This window comes from Mirounga leonina, unplaced genomic scaffold, assembly GCF_011800145.1.
Source record: "Mirounga leonina isolate KUSES-001 unplaced genomic scaffold, KU_Mleo_1.0 Mir_171, whole genome shotgun sequence".
In the NCBI taxonomy this organism is placed as follows: Eukaryota; Metazoa; Chordata; class Mammalia; order Carnivora; family Phocidae; genus Mirounga; species Mirounga leonina.
The window spans coordinates 7820575-7837506 of record NW_023270436.1 but is presented as its reverse complement, the minus strand read 5'-3'; the positions used below and the strand labels follow the sequence as shown (position 1 = coordinate 7837506).

The 16932-nt window shown below is 40.3% G+C and overlaps 1 protein-coding gene across 2 annotated transcripts in view; it reads right to left on the bottom strand.

Moving 5' to 3' along the window:
- Positions 1-2185: 2185 nt before the first annotated feature.
- ANAPC5 (anaphase promoting complex subunit 5) overlaps positions 2186-16932 on the bottom strand; it is a 41379-nt gene continuing 26632 nt past the window's right edge. The window contains exons 12-17 of one of the 2 annotated variants that reach the window (XM_035016964.1): positions 14012-14086; positions 11570-11691; positions 11019-11126; positions 10788-10935; positions 2921-3083; positions 2186-2513 (exon numbers count right to left, since the gene is read on the bottom strand). In XM_035016964.1, coding sequence (XP_034872855.1) covers positions 2302-2513; positions 2921-3083; positions 10788-10935; positions 11019-11126; positions 11570-11691; positions 14012-14086 — 828 coding nt within the window. In that variant the 3' untranslated portion in view covers positions 2186-2301. The remainder of the gene's footprint in view (positions 2514-2920; positions 3084-10787; positions 10936-11018; positions 11127-11569; positions 11692-14011; positions 14087-16932) is intronic. The other variant, XM_035016965.1, reaches the window with a different exon arrangement.

Here is a 16932-nt window from a genome sequence, read left to right as displayed (position 1 = left end):
GAGGGGTCAGCTGAGCAACCTTGCCCCATCTCTTGGACCTTCCTCTGCTGAGGCAGAGGGATTAAGATCACTTCTTAGACTGGAAAGACCATAGTTTAAATACAAGGACAAAAATGTACCAGATGAGGGAATATATTTGGAAGAATAAAAACAAACTGATGATTGTGGTTACTTCCTGGGAGGAAGAATCACTTTGTACTCTACAGCCTTTAAGAATATTTAATTTTTGCCATCTACATATATAACCTCTCAAAACCTTAAGATTTTTCAACATCAACACAACAATTACTGTCTCTGTCTCTACCCCGAGCCTCATTTCCAGAGCAGCTGTCTTTAGCCAACAAACGTACCCCATGAGTGGGAGTTGTTTTACACTGTTTCAAAGAGCTCTAGAGATAAATTATTTCCCATCAGAAGGTTTAAATTTAACAGAGAAAGAGCCAGTGATAGAAACTGCAAAATTTGGTTGGTTCCTTGTTGCTGTTTTGGATTCGAAACACGGTGATTTTCCTGTGAACAAACACCGAGGGATAAGATAAATTCACGGACAAAGCAATAACTGGTTCTGCTTAATTGCTGGGTTGAGAGATGTAAATTAGATACACTATATATTTGAGTGATAGCACCCATACACCTCTGAGCTTCAGACCCTTTCTTAATTTATAATCACCTTATTCATAACGAATTCCTAGACTTACTATCATCAAACCTCGTTTATACAGTTAGAGAAGAAATATACTCATGCAGAAGATATAAGCACATACCCAGAAAGTGATTGAAATACGCTTCTCGTCGTTGGCCCAAAAACCATAAAAAGATCTTTTCCTTCTAGGGCACCTGGGTGGCTCAGTCAGTTAAGAGTCAGCTTTGGGGCGCCTGGGTGGCTCAGTTGGTTAAGCGACTGCCTTCAGCTCGGGTCATGATCCCAGGGTCCTGGGATTGAGTCCCGCATCGGGCTCCCTGCTCTGCGGGGAGCCTGCTTCTCCCTCTCCCACTCCCCCTGCTTGTGTTCCCTCTCTCGCTGTGTCTCTCTCTGTCAAATAAATAAATAAAATCTTTAAAAAAAAAAAAGAGTCAGCTTTGGGGCGCCTGGGTGGCTCAGATGGTTAAGCGTCTGCCTTTGGCTCAGGTCATGATCCCACATCAGGCTCCCTGCTCCTTGGGAGCCTGCTTCTCCCTCTGCATCTCTCTCTCTGTCTCTCATGAAGAAATAAATAAAAATCTTTAAAAAAAAAAAAAAGAGTCAGCTTTGGGCTCAGGCCATGATCCCAGGTTCTGGGACCGAGCCCTGCATCAGGCTCCCTGCTCATCGGGGAGCCTGCTTCTCCCTCTTCCTCTCTCCCTGCTCGTGCTCTCTCTCTGTCAAATAAATAAATAAAATCTTAAAAAAAAAAACTTTTCCTTCTTAACCTCAAGGACCAACATGTGCTTGCAAGCACACACAGGCACACCACAAACCCCAGCTCAGTCCATCAAAGCAAGGAAGCTTCAGAAAGAAAATCCAAGCCTCAGAAAAACCTGTACCGACCCCCTAGAGATCCAGCAATACCCAAAAGAGCTGATGTCTGAGCATAGATGCTAAATGAATTCATGTGATGATGGCGAGTATGCACAGATTCTAATAAGATATTGGCAGCTTTGCTCAGAGAGAACATAATCTTTAACACTTGCACAGCGGTTTATCAAAAAGCATTGGTATCTTTTGCTATCAAAAAGAAAAGGGAGGGGCGCCTGCGTGGTTCAGTTGGTTAAACGACTGGCTTCAGCTCAGGTCATGATCTTAGAGTCCTGGGATCGAGCCCCATGTTGGGCTCCTTGCTCAGTGGGGAATCTGTTTCTCCCTCTCCCTCTGCCCCTCCCCGCTTGTGTTCTTCCTCTCTCAAATAAATAAATAAAATCTTTTTTTATTTTTTTTTAAGATTTTATTTATCTGAAGAGAGCAAGCGAGAAAGAGAGCGAGCGAGCACAAGCAGGGGGAGCAGCAGGCAGAGGGGGAGGGAGAAGCAGGCCTCCCACTGAGCAGGGAGCCTGATGCAGTGCTCGATCCAAGGACCTGGGGATCATGACCTGACCCAAAGGCAGATGCTTAACCAACTGAGCCACCCAGGCACCCCTAAATAAAATCTAAAAAAAAAAGGGGGGGGGGAAACAAATATGTATATTCTAGCAACAAAATAAGACAAACTAATCAGAATGCAGTTTATTGATCAGACATCAAATACATCATTTACATGGATGGAGGGGATGTAAACAAGTCCCAAATCTTCTAGTCTGTATAGTGGATCAGCAGGGATACTCTCACTAGAGATGATTTATCAAGGGCACCCCATGAGAGGGCAGTTCCTGATGCAGCTGCCGAAAGAGCATCGCACACCGGTTCCTCTCCTGGGTCTTCCCCAGTGTGTGGTAGAGTCTGGCCTGGAAGTAAACAACATCTCTGATTTGCTCTTTGCAGTCGACCTTTGCAAAATAGTTCTTGGCTTCATTGAGATTCTCGATGGCTGCCTCCAGAGCTGATGGAAAGTGGGAAAATACCACGCATGTTTAACTCAACATTCCACACATAATTTTCAAAACTTAACATCTACTTTTATTGATATAACATGTACCAGATAGTTTTGTATTCTACTCTTCGAGAAAAAAAAAAACAACAAACACTATGGTGAGGTTTTTAAAAAGGTCTTTGGTCCTGATTTCCAGCCTGGGACCTGGTTCTGTAGAGTTAAAATAATGATTCACTTGCCCTCAAACTTCATACCAAGCATACTTGTCAAAGTACTTTAAATACAACATGACATTTTAACATATATTTGAGAACTTAAATACTGTCCCAAATTTAATGTCTTCCTTCTTCTGGGTCCTAAATTTAGTTTTTTTTTCCACAGTAGTATTGCCTAGCAATCTTTGAGTGGCTCCCTACCTTCTGCCTTCTTCGGTGGATCGTAAGAAGCTGCTGAAGCCACCTGGCACTTGGCCACCAAGAACATGGCGCGGCCTTTGTCCAGCACCGCCCCATCAGCCAAGATGGGTTCAATGGCCATGTGGAGGAGACTTAAGGCCTGCTCTGGGATTCCAAGAATGAGCTGAAAAAGAAACACTGTGGTACTGTACACATCCACATCCACTGCCCGTGACAGAAAAGGCTTCATTTCTGGCTCTTCTCTCCCGAAGGGCCATGTCTGGCTTATGCTCTCCCTGATGTGTACTACATTGAATATGCACCACACTCCTAGAAAACAATGTGTGACAATCTGATTTCAAATTTTGATGGATACAGTAGGTAGTAGTTATTCACACCTATAGAAAGGTTTTTGCCTTTACAAGAAGATTCAGAATCAATATCCTTTAGACTGGTGATTCCAAAGGGTCAAAAGGTCATTCTTGCTGTGTAAGAATCATTGGGAGAAGGGAAACCACTAAGAAAATAATTCAAAAGTATATAGTAAAATAAAACAAGAAACATCCATTTAACACAAAAGAAACAATAATGGAGGAACTGACGAGCAAAAAAGATATAAGACATATAGAAAAAAATAACAAAATAGAAGTCCTTTCAAATCCATAATTACATTAAATATAAATGAATTGAACTCTTCAATTAAAGGGCAGAGATTAGCACAATAGATTTGAAAAAAACATGATCCAACTATATGTTATCTACAGATACTCACTTTAGGTTAAAAGACACAAATAGGCTGAAAGTAAAAGGACAGAAAAGAGATATTCCATGCAAACAGTAACCAAAAGAGACCTGCAGTGACTATTCTTATATCAGAAAAATAGACTTTAAATCAAAAACTGTTACAAAAGGGGCACCTGGGTGGCTGATTCAGTTAAGCATTCGACTCTTGGTTTCAGCTCAGGTCATGATCTCACAGTTATGGGATCAAACCCCATATCGGACTCCATGCTCAGCGCAAAGTCTGCTTCAGATTCTTTCTCCCTCCCCCTCTGCCCCTCCCTGCTTGCGCTCTTGTGCACTCCCTCTCTAAAATAAATAAAATCTTAAAAAAAAAAAAAAGTTACAAAGCTAAAAGACATTACACACTGATACAGGGTCAATTCATCAGAAGATACAATTATAAATACATATACACCAAACAATGGAACCCCAATATATGTGAAGCAAAAACTGATAGAACTGATGGGAGAAATAGACACTGTAACAGTAATAGTTGAAGAGTTCCAATACTCCACTTTCACTAAGGGAGAGAACAACTAGACAGAAGATCAGCAAGGAAACCGAAGACCCAAACAAGGCTATGAACCAACTAGCCATAACAGTCACTTGTTAGGGAGCACACTCTACCCAACAACAGCAGAACGCATATTCTTCTCAAGTGCACATGGAACACCTTCCAGATAGATCATGTGTTATGTCACAAAAGAACACTCTAAATTTTAAAAGACTGAAATCATACAAAGTATCTTCTTTGATCACATGAAATAAAATTAGAAATCAATAATAGAAGGGAATCTAGAAGATTCATAAATATATAGAACTCAAATAACACATCTTTAAATAACCAATAGGTAAAAGAAGAAATCACAAGGGAAATTGGAAAATACTTTGAAAATACACAACATACCGAAACTTACAGGATGCAGTACTCAGAAGAAAATTTATAGCTGTAAAGGCATAAATTAAAAAAAGAAAAAAGATCTCAAATCAGTAAGTTGAACTTCCACCTTAAGAAACTTAAAAAAAAAGGGATACCTGGGTGGCTCAGTCAGTTAAGTGTTTGCCTTCAAACGCTTAAAGATGTGTTATTTGAGTTCTATATATTTATGAATCTTCTAGATTCCCTTCTATTATTGATTTCTAATTTTATTTCATGTGATCAAAGAAGATACTTTGTATGATTTCAGTCTTGTAAAATTTAGAGTGTTCTTTTGTGACATAACATAATCTATCTGGAAGGTGTTCCATGTGCACTTGAGAAGAATATGCGTTCTGCTGTTGTTGGGTAGAGTGTGCTCCCTCAGGTCATGATCCCAGGGTCCTGGGATCGAGCTCCACAATGGGCTCCCTGCTCAGCAGAGTCTGCCTCTCCCTCTCCCCCTCCCTTCCCCGCCCCCTCATGTGCACTCCTCTCTCTCTCAAATAAATAAATAAAATCTTAAAAAAAAAAAAAAAACCCACAACCCAGAAACTAAAAAAAGAGCAAACTACATCCAAAGCTGACAGAGGCAAGGAAATAATAAAGATCAGAGTGAAAATGAACAAAACAGGGGGTGGGAGGATAGGGTAACTGGGTGATGGACATTACGGAGGGCACATGATAATGAGCACTGGGTATTATATAAGACTGATGAATCACTGACCTCTACCTGTGAAACTAGTAATACATTAGATGTTAATTAATTTAATTTAAATTTAAAAAAGAAATTAAAAAAAAGAAAAAAATGTTGACACATTAAAAAAAAAAAAAAGAACAAAACAGAGAAAAGAAAAACAATAGGATCAATGAAACTAAGAGCTGGTTCTTGGAAAAGATCAAGAAAATTAACAAACTGTTAGCTAGACTGACCAAGAAAAAAAAAGAGAGAAGACTCAAATGACAAAAATCAGGAATGAAAGCGGGGAGTTAACTAATAACCTTACAGAAATAAAGAGGATTATATGAGGATACTATGAACAATTGTATGCGAACAAATTAGATAAATTAGATATAATGAACAAATTTCTAGAAAGATACAAATGACCAAAACTGACTCAAGGAGAAACAGAAAATCTGAATGGGGGGGCGCCTACGTGGCTCAGTCAGTTGAGCATCTGACTCTTGGTCTCAGCACAAGTCTTGATCTCAGGGTCCTGAGTTCAAGCGCTGCGTTGGGCTCCACCCTGGGTGTGGAACCTACTTAAAAAAAAAATCTGCATGGACCCTTAACAAGTAAAGACACCGAAGAATCAGTAACCAAAAAAACTTCCAAAAAAGAAGAGCCCAGGACCACGTGGCTTCAATGGCAAATTCAAGAAACGTTTAAAGAAGAATTATCACCAATCCTTCTCATTCTTCCAAAAAAACAGAAGAGCAGGGAACATTTCCTAACTCACGTTATGAGGCCACTATTACCCTAATATCAAAACAAGATAAAGATATCAAAAGAAAAGAAAACTACAGACCAATATCCCTTATGAAAACAGATGCAAAATACTAGCAAACCAAGTCCAACAGCATATTAAAAGGATCATACACCATAACCAAGTATGATTTATCCCAAGAATGCAACAGTAGTTCAATATGCAAAAATCAATGTAAAACACTATATTACTAGAAAAAAGGGAAAAAAAACACACGATCTACTCAATTGAAACAGAAAAAACAAGGACGCCTGGGTGACTCAGTAGGTTAAGCGTTTGCCTTCGACTCAAGTCATGATCCCAGAGTCCTAGAATCGAGTCCCACATCAGGCTCCTTGCTCAACGGGGAGCCTGCTTCTCCCTCTGCCTGCCACTCCCCCTGCTTGTGCACTCGTGCTCTCTCTCTTTCTCTCTGACAAATAAATAAAATCTTAAAAAAAAAAAAAAAAAAAAGAAACAGAAAAGACATTTCACAAAAACCCAACACTTTTCATGATAAAAACATTGAGGAGTAGAAGGGAACTTCCTCAACCTAATACTGATGCATCAATGAAAAACCCACAGCTAACCTCATGCTTAACAATGAAAGACTGAAATCATCCTCCTAAGATCAGGGGCAAAAACAAGGATGTACACTCTTGCCACTTCTATTCAGCACTGTTCTGGAAGTTCTACACAGGCCAATTAGGCAAGAAAAAGAAATGAAAGACATTCAAATTGGAATGTAAGAAACACTCTCTGTATTTGCAGATGACATGATCTTATATATAGAAAACTCTAAAGAATTCTCAAAAACCTGTAACAGGTATTAAACAACTTCAGCAAAGTTGTAGGATGTAAGATCAATATACACTAGCAATAAACAATCCAAAACTGAAATTAAATTTTTTATAAGTTTTAAGAAGTATTTTATTTATTTATTCGAGGCAGGGGAGGAGCAGAGGGAGAGGGACAAGCAGACTCCGTGCTGAGCACGGAGCCCAATGCAGGAGGGCCCAATCCCAGGACCCCGAGATCATTACCTGAGCCGAAACCAAGAGTCAGATGCTCAACCAACTGTACCACCCAGGAGCCCCTCTTACTTCCTGATTTTAAATTTAATACAAAGAGGGTACCTGGGTGGCTCAGTTGGTTGGGCGACTGCCTTCAGCTCAGGTCATGATCCTGGAGTCCCTGGATCGAGTCCCGCATCGGGCTCCCTGCTCGGCGGGGAGTCTGCTTCTCCCTCTAACCTTCCCCCCTCTCATGTACACTCTCTCTCATTCTCGCTCTCTCAAATAAATAAATAAATCTTTAAAAAAAAATAAATTTAATACAAAGATACAGTAATCAAAACAGTATGGTACTGGCATAAAGACAGATATATAGATCAAGAATAGAGTGCAGAAATAAACCCATATATCCATGATCAATATTTTTGACAAGGGTGCCAAGGCCATTCAATGGGAAAAGAACAGTCTCTTCAACAAGTAGTGCTAGGACACCGGGATATCCATATGTGAAAAATAAAGCTGGATTCCTACCTCACACCATACACAAAAATTAACTCAAAATGGATCAAAGATATAAATGTAAGACCTAAGACTATTAAAACCCTATTCAGCAGGAAGAAGTTACAGAAGATGAGACCTTCCACCTTCAACAACCTTAAAGATTTAAGGTCAAAATTGTTCATGGGGGAAATGATGAGGGAGCAAAAGGCTGGCTGAAGACAAAGCATAAGCTGACACCCTGCAACCTCCGCCCACCCCCCACTGCTGGGTGGGACATGTGTGACATTCTTCCAGGAATCTCCCAACTATCTTACTGTTAATGCCTTGCTAGAGGGGAAAAACAACCTTAACTTGACAATGGCAAGGCCTCCAGTATCTTGAAGGTCCTCCTTAGCATATGAAAGTTCTCTTGAAACCTCCCTTTTCCTTACCTCCCACAACCCCAGAGTATATAATCAGCCACTCCTCACAACCCACGCAGCAGCGGCTCTTTCTGCCTACGGGTCCTGTCCCCGAGCTTTAATAAAATCACTTTTTTGCACAAAAAACCCTTACAAGGAATGAACTTGGATTATGCAAGTTTCTTTTTCTTTCTTCTTTCTTTCTTTCTTTTTCTTTCTTTCTCTTTCTTTTTCTTTTAAAGCTCCCACTTACTTATTTGAGAGAGAGAGAGAGAGGGAGAGAGAGAGAGCTTGAGAGGGGAGAGGGTCAGAAGGAGAAGCAGACTCCCTGTGGGACTCAATCCCAGGACTCCAGGATCATGATCTGAAGGCAGTTGCTTAACCAACTGAGCCACCCAGGTGCCCGTAAGCAACAGTTTCTTAAGTAGAATACCAAAAGCATAAGCAACAAAAGCAAAAAAAGGATGTATTGGATTTCATTGAAATTAAAAACTTTAGTGCATCAAAGGTCATGATCAAGAAAGTGAAAAGACAACCCAGAGAACAGAACATACTTGCAAATCATCTATCTGATAAGGGTCTAGTACTCAGAATATACAAAACAATCTTATAACTGAACATCAAAAAGACAATAACCCAACTGAAAAATGGGTAAAGGACTTAGATGTCTCCAAAGAACATATACAAATGGCCAATAAGCACATGAAAAGATGCTCAATATCATCAGTTATTAGAGAAATGCAAATCAAAACCACAATGAGATAGAACTTTACACTAGGTTGGGCATAATAAAAAAATGGGAAATAACAAGTGCTGGCAAGGACATAGAGAAACCAGAATCTTCATACATTGCTGGTGAGACTATAAGATGGTGCAGTCACTGTGGAAAACAAGTTTGGTGGTTCCACAAAAAGTTAAACATGATAATTCTATCATATGACCCAGCAATTCTACTCCTAAGTGTATCCAAGAGAAATAAAAACATATATCCACACAAAAACTTATATATGAAGTTAAAAGCAGCTATTCATAATAGCTTACCCAAATGTCCATCAGCTGATGAATGGATAAATGAAATGTAGTCTATCCATCTAATGAAGTATTATTCCGCCATTAAAAGGCATTGACACCTGCTACAACATGAATGAATCCTGAAAACATTACGCTAAGTGAAGAAGCCAGACTACATAAGGCCAGATATTGTATGATTCCATTTATATGAAATATCCAGAATAGGCAAACCCACAGAGGCAGAAAGTAGATTGAAAGTAGGTTGCCAGGGGCTCAAGGTGAGAGGGAAATGGGGGTGACTACTTAATGGGCACAAGGTTCCTCTTTGGAGTGATGAAAATATTCTGGAATTAAATGGTGTCGATGGTTGCAAAACACTGTAAATATTCTTAAAACCACTGAATTGTGCCCTTTAAAATGATTAAAACGGTAAATTTTTTATGTGAATTTTATCTTAATTAAGAAAAAATCACTAGAGGGGCACCTGGGTGGTTCAGTTGGTCAAGCATCTGCCTTCAGCTCAGGTCATGACCCTAGGGTCCTGGGATCGAGCCCCACATCGGACTCCCTGCTCAGTAGGCTCCCCACTTCTCCCTCTCCCACTTCCCCTGTTTGTGCTGTCAAATAAATAAATAAAATCTTAAAAAAAGAAAAGAAAAGAAAAGAAAAAATCACTAGAGAAGTTGGAAAGGAAAACATTAGATTCCTGTGCTCCTTCCATAGAGATTCTGACTCCATGCATTCAAGGCAAGGCCAGATATATAGATATTTTTAAAATCTTCCCAATTAACTCTAATGCATGGTTTGGGGAATCTCTGCTTTAAGTTAGTAAATTCCTCTAGTGCAAGTGAGTTCAAAATGCATTCATTCACTAAATATTTATTAAAAGCCTACTATGTGTACATCTTACTCTGTACCAGAGATCACAGCAGGGAGAAAACAAAGTCCCTTTCTCAAAAGCCTTTATATTCCTCAGGGGGAGACAGAAAGCAAACATAAAATACAATTTAATTTCCAAAAGCTTTCAATGAACACACAAATTCCTCATTTCTTTATTTATCCCCTTATTAATCAAGCATAGCTCTGGGCCAGCTAAATCATTAATATGATGCTAGTGTCCTCAATGAAAAGGTGCATCCCCTTTCTTAAAGATGCCAGTGCCACTGGGAGTGGTCAGCTTGCCATGCAGTTCACAGCTTCAGACTTCCATGGGGGGCTTGACGACGAGACTACATTCCCAGACTTCAATATTAAGAAGTCAAAGCTCGGGCGCCTGGGTGGCTCAGTTGGTTAAGCGACTGCCTTCGGCTCAGGTCATGATCCTGGAGTCCCTGGATCGAGTCCCGCATCGGGCTCCCTGCTCGGCGGGGAGTCTGCTTCTCCCTCTGACCCCCCTCCCTCTCATGCTTTCTGTCTCTCATTCTCTCTCTCGCAAATAAATAAATAAAATCTTAAAAAAAAAAAAAAAAAAAAAAGAAGTCAAAGCTCATTATTATCCTTTTCAAAACCAAAAAGTAGTAACAGACTCACCAGTTCTTGAGCACAAATATGTGCTATAAAAACAGAGATTGGGGCGCCTGGGTGGCTTAGTCGGTTAAGCGACTGCCTTCGGCTCAGGTCATGATCCTGGAGTCCTGGGATCGAGTCCCGCGTCGGGCTCCCTGCTCGGGGGGGAGTCTGCTTCTCCCTCTGACCCTCCTCCCTCTCATGCTCTCTGTCTCTCATTCTCTCTCTCGCAAATAAATAGATAAAATCTTTTAAAAAAAAACCAAAAAAACAAAACAGAGATCAGCTTACCTGAGCAAAAGCCAAGTTCAGCACTGTTTCGGAGGCCAAGTACTGTAACCGGTACTCCTTGGAGAGGGCCAGAGCCTGCAGGAGCACGGGCAATGCGATGGTGGGGGAGGACGATCGCCAGTACAGCTCTGCGACAGATAACAGGACACTGCCCACAAAGAGAAAGACATGGAATGAGAATATCCGGCACAAAGGTCCACCTACAGCAGACGCTTGAGAGACCTCCCTTACCTGATCACCATTTCTGTGTTCCTGATTTTCTGACAATGAATCAACAATTTTTGTAAAAGCTTGTGCGCCTCTGACATTTGGTTCTGAGCTTGTAGTACAATTGCTTTCCTGACACAGAAACAATATAAACAAAATGGTTATGCTGATGTTTTGTAAGTCAAGTCGCTTTGAGGGTTAGAGTCTCTATTTCCTTAATTAGACTGTGAACCTCCCACAGGGAAGAACTTTGCCTGATATAATTTTTGTTAAAAGAGGAAAAAAAGTGTGTGTGTGTATAAGCACATGTGTATACACCTACCCACACACACACATGCAAGAACAAAAAAGTCTGGAATTATCGGTATCAGAACGTTAGTGATTATCTCTGGGTGATACTTATTTTGTCCATTTTACTCATCTGTATTTTCTAATTTCCCAGAATAAATAGGTAATAAATAGGAAAAGAAGTTTTTTCCTAAGTTAAAATTAATACATTTACTTTAATTAAACAAGTAAGAATAAAGGCATTTGAGAATCACTTCATCCTGGGGTTGGAGTTTTCAGTCTCTTACCTGTATACACCCTCTATGCTATTAAGAGCTGTGATTCCTGTAACAAGTGAATCAGCCAAATGGTATTTACCATCATTCATTGCTCTGTCAAACTGTATTTTTTGATCACATAGCATCCATAACTAATAAGAAAAAAAAAAAAGAACAAAATGGCAAGGGTTCACCTCGTTATTCAACAGAAATATAAAAATATTTTGGCTTGCTTAGCAAGTATTCTTACAATTCATACACATTTTTTTGAGATTTAAAATTTTTTTAATAAATATTTCAAGGATGTGAAAAAGCACTAAGAATAAAAAAAACACATGTGTGCCAATCACCAACTTTGTCAAATCACAATTTTACTTTATTTGCTTCAGATACTATCACACACTATTGAAGTTCTTTGCAAATTCCATTCCCTTTCTTTGCCCAAAGTAAGCACCGGATTTAATGTTTATCACTCTCATTCATGTTTTTATACTTCTACAGCATATATTCTTACCCTTAAACAATGTATAGTATGATCCGATATTTTTTTTCTAATAAAAATTCGAAGGATTTTTGATTTCCAAGCTTTCTGAGAAAGAGAAGTCAATGCAACCAACAGAAAATTAATAAATTTACAACAAGCTTAAGTAATTTTGTTACATAAATTAACCCATTTATTATAGGCTAGCAGTGTTTCAAATGATAGAGCTTCTACCCCGTCTTTCACTTTCGATTCCTTCAGATGTTCCTGTGAGGGCAGAAGCGGTGCTGTAAGTCAGGGCCACCTCCCCACCCCCAGCTGCGGTTTACATGCAGGAACCACAGGTGTCAGATCCCCACAGCTCCTCTTTTCATCTTGGTTTTGCCACAGAAGGAGCAAGTTTCCTTGGCGTGCTGGCTTATTTCAGTCTTGCTCACCATTTTCCTGAGGGAGGCACCATAACGGGGTCCGATATGTACCAATGATTCCAACCTTCTTGGTGCATTTAGCCCAGAGAGCAATCTTGTACGTTTTTAAATTTTGTATATAGTAAATACTATCATACTCTATGTATCCTTTGACAACTTGCTTTTAAGCTCAACATTATTTTTCTGGGACTTACACATGTTCATACAAGTAGCTCTAGTTTATCCTTTTCACTGATGAATAGTTTTCAATTACATGAATATGCGACAACTTATCCATTCTCATGTTGATGAGTATTTAGGTAGGACCAATTTTTCACTCTTCTGAACAAGGCTGCAATCAACATTCTCATACATCTCTCCTGGTGCAAGAGTTTATCTCAGGTCTACAGCAAGCGGTGGGAAGGCAGTCGTAGGACATCCACACCTTCATTTTAATGTAGTGCCCATTCGTTCTTCCAACAGGTTCTACGGATTCGCACCCTCCCCCCCCCCCCCCCGCCCCGAGCATAGGACACTACTTGTCACTCCTCGTCCTCACCAACACTTGGTGCTGTCAGGTATTTTACCGTTGGCCAATCTGATGGGTATGAAATATCTCATTATTGTTTTCACTTGTATTTCCCTGATTGTCAGTCAGGCTGAGCATCTTGTTATATATCTATTGGCCGTAGGTGTTTTTTCGGTGAACTGTGAATTAAATTCTTTTTTTTTTTAACAACTAGAACTATAACCAAAACTATTCCATCACATCAGCACTGCCACAGAACCACACTTAACTCTCCCTTCCCACGTGACCCGTAGGTGCTTTCCCCTGTCTTCTCCTCTGTTTGCGTACCACCTTTGCAGCTGGGTCCTTTGAGTTCGGATCACAGCCGGCTGAGACCCCAGCACATTTCACATGCAGATGGGTACCCACAGGATATCCAGTGCGGTGGAGCCAACAATCCCTGGGAGTGGCAGCTCAGGGACCAGCAGTAGATTCCCAGGCCATGATCTCTTAGGGTTTCAAATTCTCAAATCCATTGCTGACTAAACTTGGTAAGGGAAAGAAGAAGGGACCAGTGTAACAGCTTTCTCAGCCCCACTAGAGACAGACATCAGTGCAATAAGGAACAGGGGGCCTGGGAGTGCTTTATAAAATTAAATTCCCTCTGGGGACAACAACTTCCCAAAAGGTCATTTAATTCTGGGAGGAAAAGACTAGAGTTGCCAAGTAAGGGACACAACACCAAACTGAGATGTAATTCTTCATCTATCCATAGACAGAGATGATCCATACAGTTAGAGATATAAGGAATACTACCTTAAAACCATAAAGACAGGAAGAAAAAAGTTCCCTAAATAAATCTTTAAATCTTTTATCAGAGTTTATTTCTCTGCCCTCTCTAACAGAGCTTACAGAGTCTGGTATGTACCTATATTCACCTCAATGCACAGATGACACAGAACGGAACCAAGACACAAGAAACTGAGGGGAGACCCTAAAATATTCTGCTTTGACAACAATACAGTAAAAACCATCTCTTTGGAAATAAATCCAATGCCATGCAAAAGGCAGATTACCTGGGCATGCTGACTATTAGGCGGGAATCGTTCCTTCAAGTGCTTTAACACTTCCGAAGCTGCAGCAAAACAGCCCTAAGTAGAAACACACGGTTCGATGAGCACACCTGTGCTGAAACCACACCTGCTACCCCACTCACAGGATGTCACTATGATTCACCTGTTTGTGGTGCTGTACCCTGGAAGGCACGAGCCAGAGACTGCCATACATCAAGGGGTCTTTTTTTTTAAGGTTCTAGCATATTTTATTTGTTCATTAAAAAAATTTTTTTAATTACACATGTAATGCATGTTCATTCTAGGAAAAAAACTTAAAAATAAATGTAAACAATAAGAAAAAGACCAATTTCAATCTCACCAAAGATAATCACAAGAATGTTTTGGCACATATCCTTCTAAATTTCTTTTATGCACATAAATAAACACATACACGTTTTCTAAAAACAGGTATATATGCTATTTCTGTAAATTGCCTATAACACTGTGTACTACATGGTAGACACTCAATAAATATTTTTTGAACGAATCAATCTTTCCAGTGTTCACAAATACAAAGCTGTATCATCATACTATGTTATTAGGTAAATAAACTACGACACATCAAAATAACCCCCTAGTGTGGGATAATTTCGTCCATTTTAAGAATGCTACAGTGAATATCTTGGTGCATATACCTTTACATGTCCACTTGTCCAGTCATTTCCTTAAGATAAGACCTTTGAAATAAAACTGGCTGGTCAAATGATAGGCATTCCGAAGCCCTCTGATATAAATTACTAAACCACCCTCCAGAAATGTGCCAAGAACTTTCATACCAGCACTCTATGCCTTTCTCCCACCACAACAGTTAAGGATTGCCTATTTGGTGAAACTAGTATTTCACTGTATTAATCTGAATTTCTTTAATGACTAGATTGAAAACTTTTTCATGTTTTTCGGTCATTTTTTTTTTTAATGTGAATACACTTTCATGGGTTTTTTTTGTACCCTTATGTCATTGGAATGTTTCTTTTTTTTAACTTTTTTTTTTTTAATTCATGAGAGATAGAGAGGCAGAGGCAGAGGGAGAACCAGGCTCCCCGCGGAGCAGGGAGCCCGATGTGGGACTCGATCCCAGGACTCTGGGATCATGACCTGAGCTGAAGGCAGACGCTTAACCAACTGAGCCACCCAGGCGTCCCTCATTGGAATGTTTCTTATTGACTCCAAAAGCTTTTCAATTTGTCCCAAACCTTTGATTAGGTGAAATATCTTCTGTCTATATAGAAGTTCAATTAGACTGCAAGTGAACTTTTATTTGAAGTGAATTAAGTGGAAATTACATTGAATTATAATAAAAGGTCAATAATCTTTTTATTCCTATGATTTTTAAATGACCAATCTTGCCAACTATTTTCATGACTGCCACAGTGAGTTTGGCATGTAGGTTGAGATGGGTTGTCAAACCTGTAGGCCAAGTAGAGAGACACACACTGCAGTATCCCCCCAAACATTCCCACTGTGACCTGCTCCTCCTGAGGTTGGGAGAGTTATGATACCAGATGGTCTTAGAATTACACAAAAGTAGCAAGGGGGCTGGCTGTCTTAGTGTTCCCTCTGGGTTTCAGGAGGAAGGTCAGAAACAGCAATTCAGACCTTCTAACTTCTTTGTAGGTTCACCCACACCCCAGTCACTGCCACACCAAAGTGCAGTATCCAGTTTATTTGGAGATCAATTTCAGAACACAATCCGAAGCACACATAAAGGAAATAAAGGAGCAAATGGAGATGCATGATAAAGCTGCCTTCTCCACCGTTGGCCAAGCTTAATTTCCCAGGGGCCTATCTAACCTATACAATTAAAAATGTGACAATCATCAGCCCTGTGGGTATAGCTACCTGGTTGATGTTCTAGCACTAGCAAGGTCTTAAGAAGGCAGGTTGAGGAAGGGGGGGAAGGGACTGAAATGAAACAAAGAGGCCACTGCTTATCTACTAGCAGTGCAATTCTAAGGCTTCACAACACATCCTGGCCACTGGAGCCAGGCAATGATGGCGTCAGCAGCTTCTTCACATAAGCGCGGGGATATAAGGGACATGAAGATGGAAATACCAATACAGATCCAAAGAGCAGGAAAAATCTCCCAGGAAAAATCAAAGAACTCTAATAACTGGCCTTGGAGAAAGTTTCAAAGCTTGAGTATCGAGCCAAGACCAAGATTTTTGTAAAGTAGTTTTTCAGTCCAGCAGGAAAAAAAAAATCATTTCTACCCTACATAACTCAAAGAGAGCTGAAAGGAAATTATCCAGTCTAAGGCTGGGGTCAGTGGGGGAGAATCTGACTTCAAAAAGCCATATGGGGAAACTTAAAGTGGGTGAATTGTATAGCATGTGAATTTTATCTCAAAAAAGTTGTTGGAGGAGAAAAGTCGCACGAGGTTCACACCAAATACCTAACTGAAGGTTCATTGACTCATCCATTACCAAATGCCCCACTTAACCACGGTACCAGGAAAGGAAAAGAGGATATGTTTAGAGGTTCCATCAAGAGGGGGAGAAAAACCAAGAAAGTGATGAACGTGCAGCTTCCTGCGGGAAAGCAAACAGCACGTGCAGCTGGACGCTGTTCTGACATCACGGAAGCCAATGTGATGCTTCCCAGGTGCAGGAAGAGGGCAGCTGATGAAGGTGCACGTGGGACGCAGCCAGAGCCCATCCATCCCCTTTGTCTCCACAGATACCTAAAGGACTGCCAAATGCTAAAATACATTTAGTGGGGGGAAGTATGTATAGACTTCTGAAAGGGGTGGACACCATCCAAAGATCTTTAGGCTGCAGATTAGGGAATACTGAGTGCTATGATACAACCTAACAATAATCTAACAGTAATGGACACCACAGACAAGTGGAGAAAGCTGTATGATCAAGGAAATGCACGTATA